Source organism: Coregonus clupeaformis, unplaced genomic scaffold, assembly GCF_020615455.1.
Source record: "Coregonus clupeaformis isolate EN_2021a unplaced genomic scaffold, ASM2061545v1 scaf0005, whole genome shotgun sequence".
NCBI lineage: Eukaryota > Metazoa > Chordata > Actinopteri > Salmoniformes > Salmonidae > Coregonus > Coregonus clupeaformis.
This window is the reverse complement of record NW_025533460.1, coordinates 2,092,791-2,105,477: the sequence shown is the minus strand read 5'-3', so window position 1 is coordinate 2,105,477 and position 12,687 is coordinate 2,092,791. Positions and strand designations below refer to the sequence as shown.

The 12,687-nt window shown below is 38.9% G+C and overlaps 1 protein-coding gene across 2 annotated transcripts in view; it reads left to right on the top strand.

Annotated features, from left to right (window-relative positions):
• The window catches only part of LOC121577554 (RNA-binding motif, single-stranded-interacting protein 2), a 59,043-nt gene extending 51,271 nt beyond the window's left edge, over positions 1-7,772 (top strand). For both annotated transcript variants that reach the window (XM_041891259.1, XM_041891258.1), the window contains exons 8-14: positions 559-602; positions 885-978; positions 1,182-1,232; positions 1,570-1,680; positions 1,899-1,979; positions 2,150-2,237; positions 5,206-7,772. In XM_041891259.1, the coding sequence (XP_041747193.1) occupies positions 559-602; positions 885-978; positions 1,182-1,232; positions 1,570-1,680; positions 1,899-1,979; positions 2,150-2,230 (462 nt within the window). In that variant the 3' untranslated portion in view covers positions 2,231-2,237; positions 5,206-7,772. The remainder of the gene's footprint in view (positions 1-558; positions 603-884; positions 979-1,181; positions 1,233-1,569; positions 1,681-1,898; positions 1,980-2,149; positions 2,238-5,205) is intronic.
• The last annotated feature ends 4,915 nt before the right edge of the window (positions 7,773-12,687 follow it).

Genomic DNA, 12,687 nt, shown 5'->3' with positions numbered 1-12,687 from the left:
AATTACCTCGTACCCCTGCACATCGACTTGGTACTGGAACTCTCTGTATATAGCCATATTATTTTTGACTCGTTATTGGTATTCGTTATTCACTGTGTATTTATTCCTTGTGTCACTTTCTATCTGCATTGTTGGAAAATGACCCGTAAGTAAGCATTTCACTGTTAGTCTACACCTGTTGTTTACAAAGCATGTGACAAATAAACATTTATTTGATTTGGTGTGTGTATGGGTAAGGGGTGGGCTCTAGACCATCCTATCAGCCAATCAGGGCTGTGTATGTAAATGTATTCTAATTTGTTTCCTAACACCAACATGAGGAGACTGAGCATTTCAAGGACCAAAGGAGGCTCAGGGAATTAAATGATAGAAAATATATTTTTGAGTTATTTTCATTTAAACAAACACACACAGTGATTTATTAGACATACAGTGATGATTTTAAAATAAAATTACAAAGACTGCATGGGGGCTTTAACAACTATTTTTATATTAGATTTTTATATGTGATTGTGTCCTTTATGTCTTTATTCTGAATGATTTGTGTTGTTTTCCCAGGGAGGGATGACGCTAGCATATGACCCCACAGCCTTACAGAATGGGTGAGAATAGAGACAAAAACAGAAATTCAGCCCACCAACAAAAACAAGTCATGTGTTTTGTCTGTGGTGAACTAGTGACTCCTGGTAGACGCAGAAGACATTGCAACACTACTTTATTTTATTGCAATCATCTACTTCAGTGTAACATTTTGTAGTTCAATCATTTGGCATCACTTTATAATAACTTTCATGCACATGCGATTATAAATGCTTATTAATGTTTATAAATGCTATAAAATAATCTGACAGTCATACATCTTGATTTGTGTGTGTGTTGTGCAGGTTCTATTCGTCACCCTACAGTCTGACCCCAAACCGGATGATCGCCCAGACGTCCCTCTCTCCCTACATGCATTCACCCGTCTCATCCTTCCAGGTCAAACACTGAACACACACACACACACATCACTACCACCACCACCAAACCACCATTCACAAATGCATGAAGGAGGACATTTCTGTAGACGTTGGAGCTATGTCATTGTTATTTTTCTATCCAGATTCAGATTTCATCTCCACTCATTCTCCCCTGTTTGTTTGTGTGTAAAGATCCAGTGTTTTCCTCCTCTCTCTCTCCAGCTACATAGTCCCTCCTGGATGCACCACCAGTCGTACCTCATGCAGCCTGCAGTGAGTATTATATAGTATTATCTACCTCTGCTGCTGCAGCTTCCTCCTTACTATTCCCTTTACATCTGGTTAGCTTGCTGTTCTGCTCATCTATCTCTCTATCTCTCCTCTTCTCTTTGTCATTCTGTCTCTATTTATATTCCTCTCTCTTTCTCTCTCTCCCTCTATCTCTCTGTCAATCTCTATAATCATGTCTCTGAATTATTGGCTATTTGTCCTTCTCTTCGTTGGAACCCCCCTCTCTCTTTATCCATCTCTCTCCCTCCACTTCTCTCAGTGTCTCACATACCCTTTTTCTCTCTCTCCTTCCCTTTCTCTCCCTCCACCTCTCTCCCAGGGCACAGTCCTGACTCCGACCATGGACCATGCCATGTCTATCCAGCCCACCTCCATGATGGGCACCATGACCCAGCAGCTCAGCCACCTATCCCTGGGCAGCACGGGCACGGTTAGTACCCTACAGATACCCACTCCACCTCCACCCTACACTCCCTTCAACTACCCACTCTACTACCCCACCCCCATTGAACTAACCTGAATTGAGTTAACGTGAATCGAGTTGTACTGATTTGCAGTTGAAAGTGAAGAGAAAATCAGTTGCCTGTGTCTCAGTTTGATCTCTACACAGTAATAACTGTCATTTCTTCTCCTCTCGTCCTGTCACAGTTTATGCCTGCCAACACAACTATGCAGGGGACATACATACCCCAGTACCAACCAGTGCCTCCCTCCAGTGTCCCTGTAGAGGTGAGCCCCCGACCGACACCATAAGCATTAACTATGCAGAACAAGTTAAGGGGATGACAAAAGGGGGTTTATTTTACAAAAGAGTTCAACAACCAATCAATTACTTAAGCAGTTTATAACTCAGCGACCTATTACTACTGTTCCACTCCATTTCCTTCCTTTTCTTGCAGGAGAACGGAGGACAACAGCAACAGGTTGCTATGGAGACACCTGCAGAACACACAAACTACTCATACCAGCACACCAAGTGAAGCTAAGGTAGGGTTATGTCAAATATCAGCTGTCCTGTGCCATCCTTGAGGCAAGGAAGACTCTTTCAATTCAGTTTGAAGTCTCAACCCCTCCCTGTACAGTCGTGGTCAAATGTTTTGAGAATGACACAAGTATTGGTCTTTACAAAGTTCGCTGCTTCAGTGTTATGAGATAATTTTGTCAGATGTTACTATGGTATACTGAAGTATAATTACAAGCATTCCATAAGTGTCAAAGGCTTTTATTGACAATTACATTACGTTTATGCAAAGAGTCAATATTTGCGGTGTTGACCCTTCTTTTTCAAGATCTCTGCAATCTGCCCTGGCATGCTGTCAATTCACTTCTGGGCCACATCCTGACTGATGGCAGCCCATTCTTGCATAATCAATGCTTGGAGTTTGTCAGAATTTGTGGGGTTTTGTTTGTCCACCCGCCTCTTGAGGATCGACCACAAGTTCTCAATGGCATTAAGGTCTGGGGAGTTTCCTGGCCATGAACACAACATTTCGATGTTTAGTTCCCCGAGCCACTTGGTTATCACTTTTGCCTTATGGCAAGGTGCTCCATCATGCTGGAAAAGGCATTGGTCATCACCAAACTGTTCTTGGATGGCTGGGAGAAGTTGCTCTCGGAGGATGTGTTGGTATCATTCTTTATTCATGGCTGTGTTCTTAGGCAAAATTGTGAGTGAGCCCACTCCCTTGGCTGAGAAGCAACCCAACACATGAATGGTCTCAGGATGCTTTACTGTTGGCATGACACAGGACTGACGGTAGCGCTCACCTTGTCTTCTCCGGACAAGGTGTTTTCCGGATACCCAAACAATCAGAAAGGGAATTCATCAGAGAAAATGACTTTACCCCAGTCCTCAGCATCACTGACATGATGGCAGCTGGTCCTTTTGTGGCAGGGCTGAAATGCAGTGGAATTGTTTTTTGTGATTAAGTTCATTTTCATGGCAAAGAGGGACTTTGCAATTAATTGCAATTCATCTGATCACTCTTCATGACATTCTGGAGTATATGCAAATTGCCATCATCAAAACTGAGGCAGCAGACTGTGAAAATTAGTATTTGTGTCATTCTCAAAACTTTTGACCACGACTGTACAGTGGCTTGCAAAAGTATTCACCCCCCTTGGCATTTTTTCTATTTTGTTGCCTTACAACCTGGAATTAAAAGGGATTTTTTGGGGGGTTGTATCATCTGATTTACACAACATGCCTTCCACTTTGAAGATGCAAAATATTTTTTTATTGTGGAACAAACAAGAAATAAGACAAAAAAACAGAACTTGAGCATGCATAACTATTCACCCCACCAAAGTCAATGCCTTGTAGAGCCACCTTTTGCAGCAATTACAGCTGCAAGTCTCTTGGGGTATGTCTCTATAAGCTTGGCACATCTAGCCACTGGGATTTTTCCCATTCTGCAAGGCAAAACTGCTCCAGCTCCTTCAAGTTGGATGGGTTCCGCTGTTGTACAGCAATCTTTAAGTCATACCACAGATTCTCAACTGGATTGAGGTCTGGACTTTGACTAGGCCATTCCAATACATTTAAATGTTTCCCCTTAACCCACTCGAGTGTTGCTTTAGCAGTATGCTTAGGGTCATTGTCCTGCTGGAAGGTGAACCTCCATCCCAGTCTCAAATCTCTGGAAGACTAAAACAGGTTTCCCTCAAGAATTTCCCTGTATTTAGCGCCATCCATCATTCCTTCAATTCTGACCAGTTTCCCAGTCCCTGCCGATGAAAAACATCCTCACAGCATGATGCTGCCACCACCATGCTTCACTGTGGGGATGGTGTTCTCAGGGTGATGAGAGGTATTGGGTTTGCGCCAAAAAGCTCAATTTTAGTCTCATCTGACCAGAGTACCTTCTTCCATATGTTTGGGGAGTCTCCCACATGCCTTTTGGCGAACACCAAACGTGTTTGCTTATTCTTTTGGTTTTTTTCTGGTCACTCTTCCGTAAAGCCCAGCTCTGTGGAGTGTACGGCTTAAAGTGGTCCTATGGACAGATACTCCAATCTCCGCTGTGGAGCTTTGCAGCTCCTTCAGGGTTATCTTTGGTCTCTTTGTTGTCTCTCTGATTAATGCCCTCCTTGCCTGGTCAGTGAGTTTTGGTGTGCGGCCCTCTCTTGGCAGGTTTGTTGTGATGCCATATTCTTTCCATTTTTTAATAATGGATTTAATGGTGCTCCGTGGGATGTTCAAAGTTTCTGATATTTTTTAATAACCAAACCCAGATCTGTACTTCTCCACAACTTTGTCCATGACCTGTTTGGAGAGCTCCTTGGTCTTCATTGTGCAGCTTGCTTGGTGGTGCCCCTTGCTTAGTGGTGTTGCAGACTCTGTGGCCTTTCAGAACAGGTGTGACACTTAGATTGCACACAGGTGGACTTTATTTAACTAATTATGTGACTTCTGAAGGTAATTGGTTGCACCAGATCTTATTCAGGGGCTTCATAGCAAAGCAGGTGAATACATATGCACGCACTTTCTGTTATCAATTTTTTTGAATTTTTTGAAACAAGTTATTTTTTTCATTCCACTTCACTAATTTTGACTATTTTGTGTATGTCCATTACATGAAATCCAAATAAAAATCCATTTAAATTACAGGTTGTAATGCAACAAAATAGGAAAAACGCCAAGGGGGATGAATACTTTTGCAAGGCACTGTATCTGCTAACTTAGTTTCAGTGTACAGGACAACTTATATGTTGTCCTTGCCTACTAGGTCCATGTCAGAACATTACATGTAGGCGCCAATTAATGTTATCACGGTTTACTAAAAAACAAAAGCTTGTCAGATATTGACCACTTTCAAAAAAACATGTATTTATTTATATTATGATTTACACAGATACATTATGATATGGAGAGTATGTAGACTTATTACATTTTGGATGTTACATCTATTATGTAAAAGGAGTAGCGTGACAGAGGTAAGTGTGTGTGTTGCAGCTCGTGGTCAGGAGGCCATGTTGCAGACTGAACCGCAGAGAGTTGGTTCTCTACAGGAGGATAGCAGAGCTCCGCACAACAACACCAAGCATCGGACTTGAACACGGATGAAAAAAGGAACACGTGTGTGCTTTGAAAAAGAAGACAATGCTTATTTCGTTGGGACTTTTCCTCTCTCTTCTTCAAGAGTCTATCAACCATAGGTGGGAGCCTTCTGCAATGGAAGCTTTGATCTCTTTTAATAACTGAAAAAAAGTAAATAAACAAAGAAGTTTAACAAAGAAACAAATTAGGAAAGGGATAAAGACAGAGCGTTATTTTTGGGCATGTAATATAACAAATTCTTCTTTTTTATTTTAAAGCATTCTGGAGTTTCAGAGTTATACAAGGAAAAGAGTAACAACACAATGTGTCTTTAATTTTTGGATAAAATATGCAAACATTAATTTTAATTGTTTTATGTCTATTTTTGGACATTCTATTCACAGCAGTTGGACAATGTTTTGTACAGATTTTAAAAAGTAAATAAACACATTTAGTTGGTATAATATTTCTAGTATAGGCTACTTTTAAGAATGGAAAATGCTAAACAAACCGTTTAAAGCTACTTCTCCCTAAAACTGATCCAGTAAGGCAAAACTCAGTTAACTCACTGGCAGATGGTAACATTCATTATTTATAAATTATTTAAAATAATGTCAAACTTAAACCTTATTAAGCATTCCCTCATAAACACTCCGAATGTGTTATGAGCAGAGGACAATCATGATCATTCTTATTTATATGTACATCATAGTTCTATTTTCGGATATTTGGAAATATTCAAACATGTCACTTGCATATTGTGTAGATTTTATTTAATGAAATTCTTTATTTAACAAGTCCGGTAAAAGCCAAACACTGGCAATAAACATATTATCACTTATAAAAAATTCATAGGAGCTAAATGATATAAAAAAGTAAGAAAATCTGATATTGCTGTAAAACTTTGTTATGAGAAGAAAATTAACTAATGTTTATTTTGTTTATAATGTAATATGACACATCCAAATTTCACCTTCTATTTAAAAAAACTTGAGACAAAATGGATTGTCTGAAAGTTACAATAGTATTTTCAACATTGAATAAATGATTACTATTACTATACAATACAATAACAAGGTCCTCTCTCTACCTTCAAAGGTAAAGTAAGACAGTGCATAAAATGCAAACTCTTTTGACATTATTACCTACATTTATTAACTGCAACTATGCTTGAATTCATAGATAATATAATAAATATTATACAAAGTAGTTGACCTGGTTTGCGTGTTGGGTGCTAGTGTCCATGTCACAACAGTGTCCATGTCACAACAGTGTCCATAAGAAGTGGTTTTAAGCGGTTTTGTTCTGGTAGCTGTTCAGATGTCCATAGTGAATTTCACCTTTTGTACAAAGTAGACAGACAAATAATTGTACATGCCTTAGATTTGAGCAGTTGGATTACTATGAAATATGTGTACAAAGAGCGCAAAATAGCTAAAACAAATAAATTAAAAAGTAAAACAATGAGGGGAGTTAAAAGTAGGACTGAGAAGAGTCCTTAATAACAGTCCTTTGTTGTTGAGAAAGGGAGCTGCAAGTCTTTCTCAATGCTGCTGTTGTCTCCTGAATTTTAATTCCTGACTGTCAATGATTTTGGTTTTAATTTTTTGTAGAAAGAAGTAAAGTATGTTTTCTCTTTTTGGGCTTTCACTTGAACCCTTCTGAGCTGTCATGCGTTTTGTTGTTGTTGTTTTTCTAAAACATGTTTTTTATAAATTTATTTTCAGTAATCTAGATTTTAGAAGTAGGGAAAGATCTTTCCAAGAGTTTTAGATGGAAGCTTTTTTTCTTTTGTAAGAGATTCATAGGATTTTTTTTATTGTGTTTTGCATTTCAACATGGTCCATACAAACGAAGAGATTATTTAATGTTTCTTCAAGTTGATTTCTGTTCCAGAGCACTGTGTTGTTCACTATGATATTGTTTTTCAGGCCAGTGTGAAATAGTTTTTAACTAAAACGCATCCACATCTATCCTAGAGACACTAAATGAAACTCAATGACAACCATGACACCTTGCCAACCAGCCCAGATCAGTCCAGTGGAGATGTACATGTCTAGTGTAAACACATTCTATTGTATCTGTTAGAGAAAATGAGGACGCTACCCAGAAAACACATAACATAACATGAAAGTGCCATTAAAAACAAACTGTCCCATAACAAACTGTTCCACAGAAGTTAACTAAACCTTGGATGAATTTATTCTAGTTTTAACAAAGACAAACATTCGTAAAATTGGCGGGTTTCGTTAGGAATTCTGACCAGTGTTTCTAAGCCTTAACTGTAACCAGGCAGATCAGCCTTATTTTAGAAGGAGAACCCTTTCTCCTCATTGAAGGCAATTCCTTTTCAATCATGGTTGAGGGTATGGCCAAGAAAAGATCATACAGATGCCATCAATCAGATGTCCCATGTAGCTCAGTTGGTAGAGCATGGTGCTTGCAACGCCAGGGTTGAGGGTTAGTTTCCCAAGGGGGGCCAGTATGAAAATGTATGCACTCACTAACTGTAAGTCGCTCTGGATAAGAGTGTCTGCTAAATGACGTAAATGTAATGTTATGTTGCCATAATATTATAAAGGGCTGAGTTTAACAATACCTTGTTAAAACCTAGTGTTACCCTAGTAAACATCACACTTGATCTCTGGTTTTTGACATTGTTCAGGATTGATGACATCAAAGTTACTGTTTCTTCTTCATTGTCCATCTCTGTACCTCTCTCTCCGCCTTCCAAAAGGTTTTTTATGATTATTTATGTCTGCAACACCAAAGATTATGAAGCCATCCACCTGTCAGGAAAGCTGTCTGTCAGACTATCTATCTTGGAGACAAATGCTGCTCTCATCTCTATTGGCATACATAGCTAGAATAATGCTATAGGAACATACTTTCAAAGTGGCAGTACCCTGGTAGATGGTAAATGAGCAATATGTTTCCTTTAAGTTCTGAATATGTTGAGTGTTGAATAGAGATTCATAGATATGTGTGTGCTTCATTTTATCGACATATGCTTGTTTCAGTTTGATACATCCAAATAAAGACCAGTACAGTGGGGGAAAAAAGTATTTAGTCAGCCACCAATTGTGCAAGTTCTCCCACTTAAAAAGATGAGAGAGGCCTGTAATTTTCATCATAGGTACACGTCAACTATGACAGAACAATTGAGATTTTTTTTTACCAGAAAATCACATTGTAGGATTTTTAATGAATTTATTTGCAAATTATGGTGGAAAATAAGTATTTGGTCACCTACAAACAAGCAGGATTTCTGGCTCTCACAGACCTGTAACTTCTTCTTTAAGAGGCTCCTCTGTCCTCCACTCATTACCTGTATTAATGGCACCTGTTTGAACTTGTTATCAGTATAAAAGACACCTGTCCACAACCTCAAACAGTCACACTCCAAACTCCACTATGGCCAAGACCAAAGAGCTGTCAAAGGACACCAGAAACAAAATTGTAGACCTGCACCAGGCTGCGAAGACTGAATCTGCAATAGGTAAGCAGCTTGGTTTGAAGAAATCAACTGTGGGAGCAATTATTAGGAAATGGAAGACATACTGATAATCTCCCTCGATCTGGGGCTCCACGCAAGATCTCACCCCCGTGGGGTCAAAATGATCACAAGAACGGTGAGCAAAAATCCCAGAACCACACGGGGGACCCTAGTGAATGACCTGCAGAGAGCTGGGACCAAAGTAACAAAGCCTACCATCAGTAACACACTACGCAGCCAGGGACTCAAATCCTGCAGTGCCAGACGTGTCCCCCTGCTTAAGCCAGTACATGTCCAGGCCCGTCTGAAGTTTGCTAAAGTGCATTTGGATGATCCAGAAGAGGATTGGGAGAATGTCATATGGTCAGATGAAACCAAAATATAACTTTTTGGTAAAAACTCAACTCGTCCTGTTTGGAGGACAAATACTTATTTTCCACCATAATTTGCAAATAAATTCATTAAAAATCCTACAATGTGATTTTCTGGAAAAAAAAATCTCATTTTGTCTGTCATAGTTGACGTGTACCTATGATGAAAATTACAGGCCTCTCTCATCTTTTTAAGTGGGAGAACTTGCACAATTGGTGGCTGACTAAATACTTTTTTTCCCCCACTGTATATGGTGTCTTTAATACAGAGAACAGGGAAAAGGGCCTACTTTGCTTTTTTAGTGTCAATGATGAGAGCTCAGCATTTATCTCTTTCTGTAAGTAATAGGACTATTTTATGTGCTCTTTTTGGTTGAGCTGATGTCAAGACCATAGTTATTTTCCTGTTTCCACTTCTGTTGAGTGTTTTGTGTGTCTTGTGATCTGGCCAGAAAATACAAACACGATCACTTGCAGGTTTTAAGCTACAGTGCACCTCATGAAGGAAAATGTGAGAATGTTGTGAGAATGTAGTACTAGTCAGGTAATCCATTATGTCATTATGATGAATGCTGTTAAAGTGATCCAAAATCTATATTTGTCAGTCGTCTTCAGACCTCAAAAGTAGTCTAATGTCGAGATGACTCCATCTGTTCTGTAGATCCAAATTTAGATTTTGGAGTGAACGATCACTTTAAGTTACACTCTCCACAATTAGCTGTAAATCATTGTCTGAGAGAGCACGCTTTAGGCTATTGTATTTTCCTTGCTGCGTACCTTTGACAGGTATCTTATAATACTACGGAAAAATACTAAAAACAGGATGTGCAACAAATGTTGAACTTGCACTTATTTTCAATCCATGTTTATGTACATGAAAACCCTAATACCTAGCATTCTCCTGTCCTCACTTGTTGTCCAGATCATGTAGCTTCAATGGCTTATGTCATAGTTTCATAATGTTTTGCTGCTAAAATGGGATGTCCAAGCAGCGGATAGATGGGAGACAAATTGGATGTTCAAAAATGTCTTACTTAAACCTAGTAGATCGGATTCAAGTATAGTTAACATGAACACATTTTTTATTCTATTTTAGACAAATTTCGTGAAAGTTGTACTCAGAGATAACGCGCTATTTGATAGTTGTTTTGGAATCTCTTCGGTAATTCGCCAACTTTGTGTAAAAAATCTGACATTTTGAACATACAACTGCCTCGTCTCTCTCACTGCTTGTAAACATTTTCCTTATTTATACAAGAACACAATTTGTACAGTTTGTTAGAGGAGAGAGGTTTTGATATTTGGTTAGTTTGCTAGTTAGCTGGTTAGCCACTCGGCTACTTTCGTCTTCCTGTGTCAGAGATGCTCAAGTAACTCTTGTTTTTTATTCATTGAAAATATATTTTTTGTTTCCTTTCTTTCTTGGTTTTACACTTTGAATTTGAATATGTCAATTTTCTTTTTTAATAAAAATAATCTTGTTTTTAATGGTTGTATTCCAAAACAGTTATGGGCCAATTTCTAAGAATACAATGGGGAAAAAAGACAAGTCAATTACATAAATACCAAGTTTATTTAAGTGTTGAGCAAATCATATTATGTTTGTTCAATATAAATGTTTCATGTGGTAAGAAAAGTGTTTGATACCCATGAAAAGGTGCAAGCTCTTTTCTCTTTAGGTGATCATAGTAATACCCCAAAATAATTTTATTGACCAAGCCTTGACATTGTAATAATGCTACTGCATTCAAAAGGCCATACATTGACCTCTCAGATAAGTCACAATAGAACTTGCAACTGATAAACCAATTTTATCATCTAATATGATCGTTCATTACACTTCTTCCGTTTTGAATTGAAGTGATTCTGTATGTATCTTGGTATGTATCTGTGTAGCTAAATGCTACCCCTACAAGATACAGAGCCTTCATGTCCATATAGAAACCACTCTAACCACATTGTAGTCTCAAACTTTATCTTGCCATTCCTGGAACCTTAGGAATATATACACTACCGTTCAAAAGTTTGGGGTCACTTAGAAATGTCCTTGTTTTCGAAAGAAAAGCCATTTTCTTGGCCATTAAAATAATATCAAATTGATCAGAAATACAGTGTAGACATTGTTAATGTTGTAAATGGCTATTGTAGCTGGAAACAGCTGATGTTTAATGGAATATCTACATAGGCGTACAAAGGCCCAAAATCAGCAACCATCATTCAGCACAGCTGAAAACTGTTGTGCTGATTAAAGAAGCAATAAAGCTGGCCTTCTTGAGACTAGTTGAGTATTTGGAGCATCAGCAATTGTGGGTTCGATTACAGGATCAAAATGGCCAGAAACAAATAACTTTCTTCTGAAACTCGTCAGTCTATTCTTGTTCTGAGAAATGAAGGCTATTCCATGCGAGAAATTGCCAAGAAACTGAAGATCTCGTACAACGCTGTGTACTACTCCCTTCACAGAACAGCGCAAACTGGCTCTAACCAGAATAGAAAGAGGAGTGGGATGCCCCGGTGCACAACTGAGCAAGAGGACAAATACATTAGTGTCTAGTTTGAGAAACAGATGCCTCACAGGTCCTCAACTGGCAGCTTCATTAAATAGTACCAGCAAAACACCAGTCTCAACATCAACAGTGAAGAGGCGACTCCGGGATGCTGACACCTGTTCTTTCCATGACATAGCTTTCACCTGGTCAGTCTATGATCTCTTATTGATATCACTTGTTAAATCCACTTCAATTAGTGTAGATGAAGGGGAGGAGACGGGTTAAAGGATTTTTTGCCTTGAGACAATTGTGTGCCATTCAGAGGGTGAATGGCCAAGACAAAATGCCTTTGAACGAGGTATGGTAGGAGGTGCCAGGCGCACCGGTTTGTGTCAAGAACTGCAACGCTGCTGGGTTTTTCACACTCAACAGTTTCCTGTGTTTTCAAGAATGGTCCACCACCCAAAGGACATCCAGCCAACTTCACACAACTGTGGGAAGCATTGGAGTCAACATGTGCCAACATCCCTGTGGAATGCTTTCGACACCTTGTAGAGTCCATGCCCTGACGAATTGAGGCTGTTCCGAAGGTGTTCTTAACATTTGGTATACTCAGCGTATCTCTCTATTATGTGTGGGAATACTTTGGAAAAGTTTTCCAAAATTAAAAGATTGTGTTTTTACAGCCTATGTCAAAAAAAGTAAATAAATAAAAAAATCACCAGTGGGCCGCCAGTTGGGGAACCCTGCCCTAGTCAGTATTAGCTTAGGGCTCTATTCAATCTGTATTGTGGAAGTTCAGCACTAAAGACCAATTTAAATTGAAAGGCAATGTTCCCTCGTTGGAGGAGACTGCATTCACAATAAATGCTGCATTTGTCGGCTCAATCGGAAATTACTTTAAAATGTATATTGCGCAATTTGTAACGCTTCAGCGATCCAGATTGAAAAGAGTCCCTTAATGCTGTTTATCTTTATTTGCTTTCATAAACAAAATGACATAAAACAGAACAGAAGATACACTATTTAAGAGCTCTTTAAG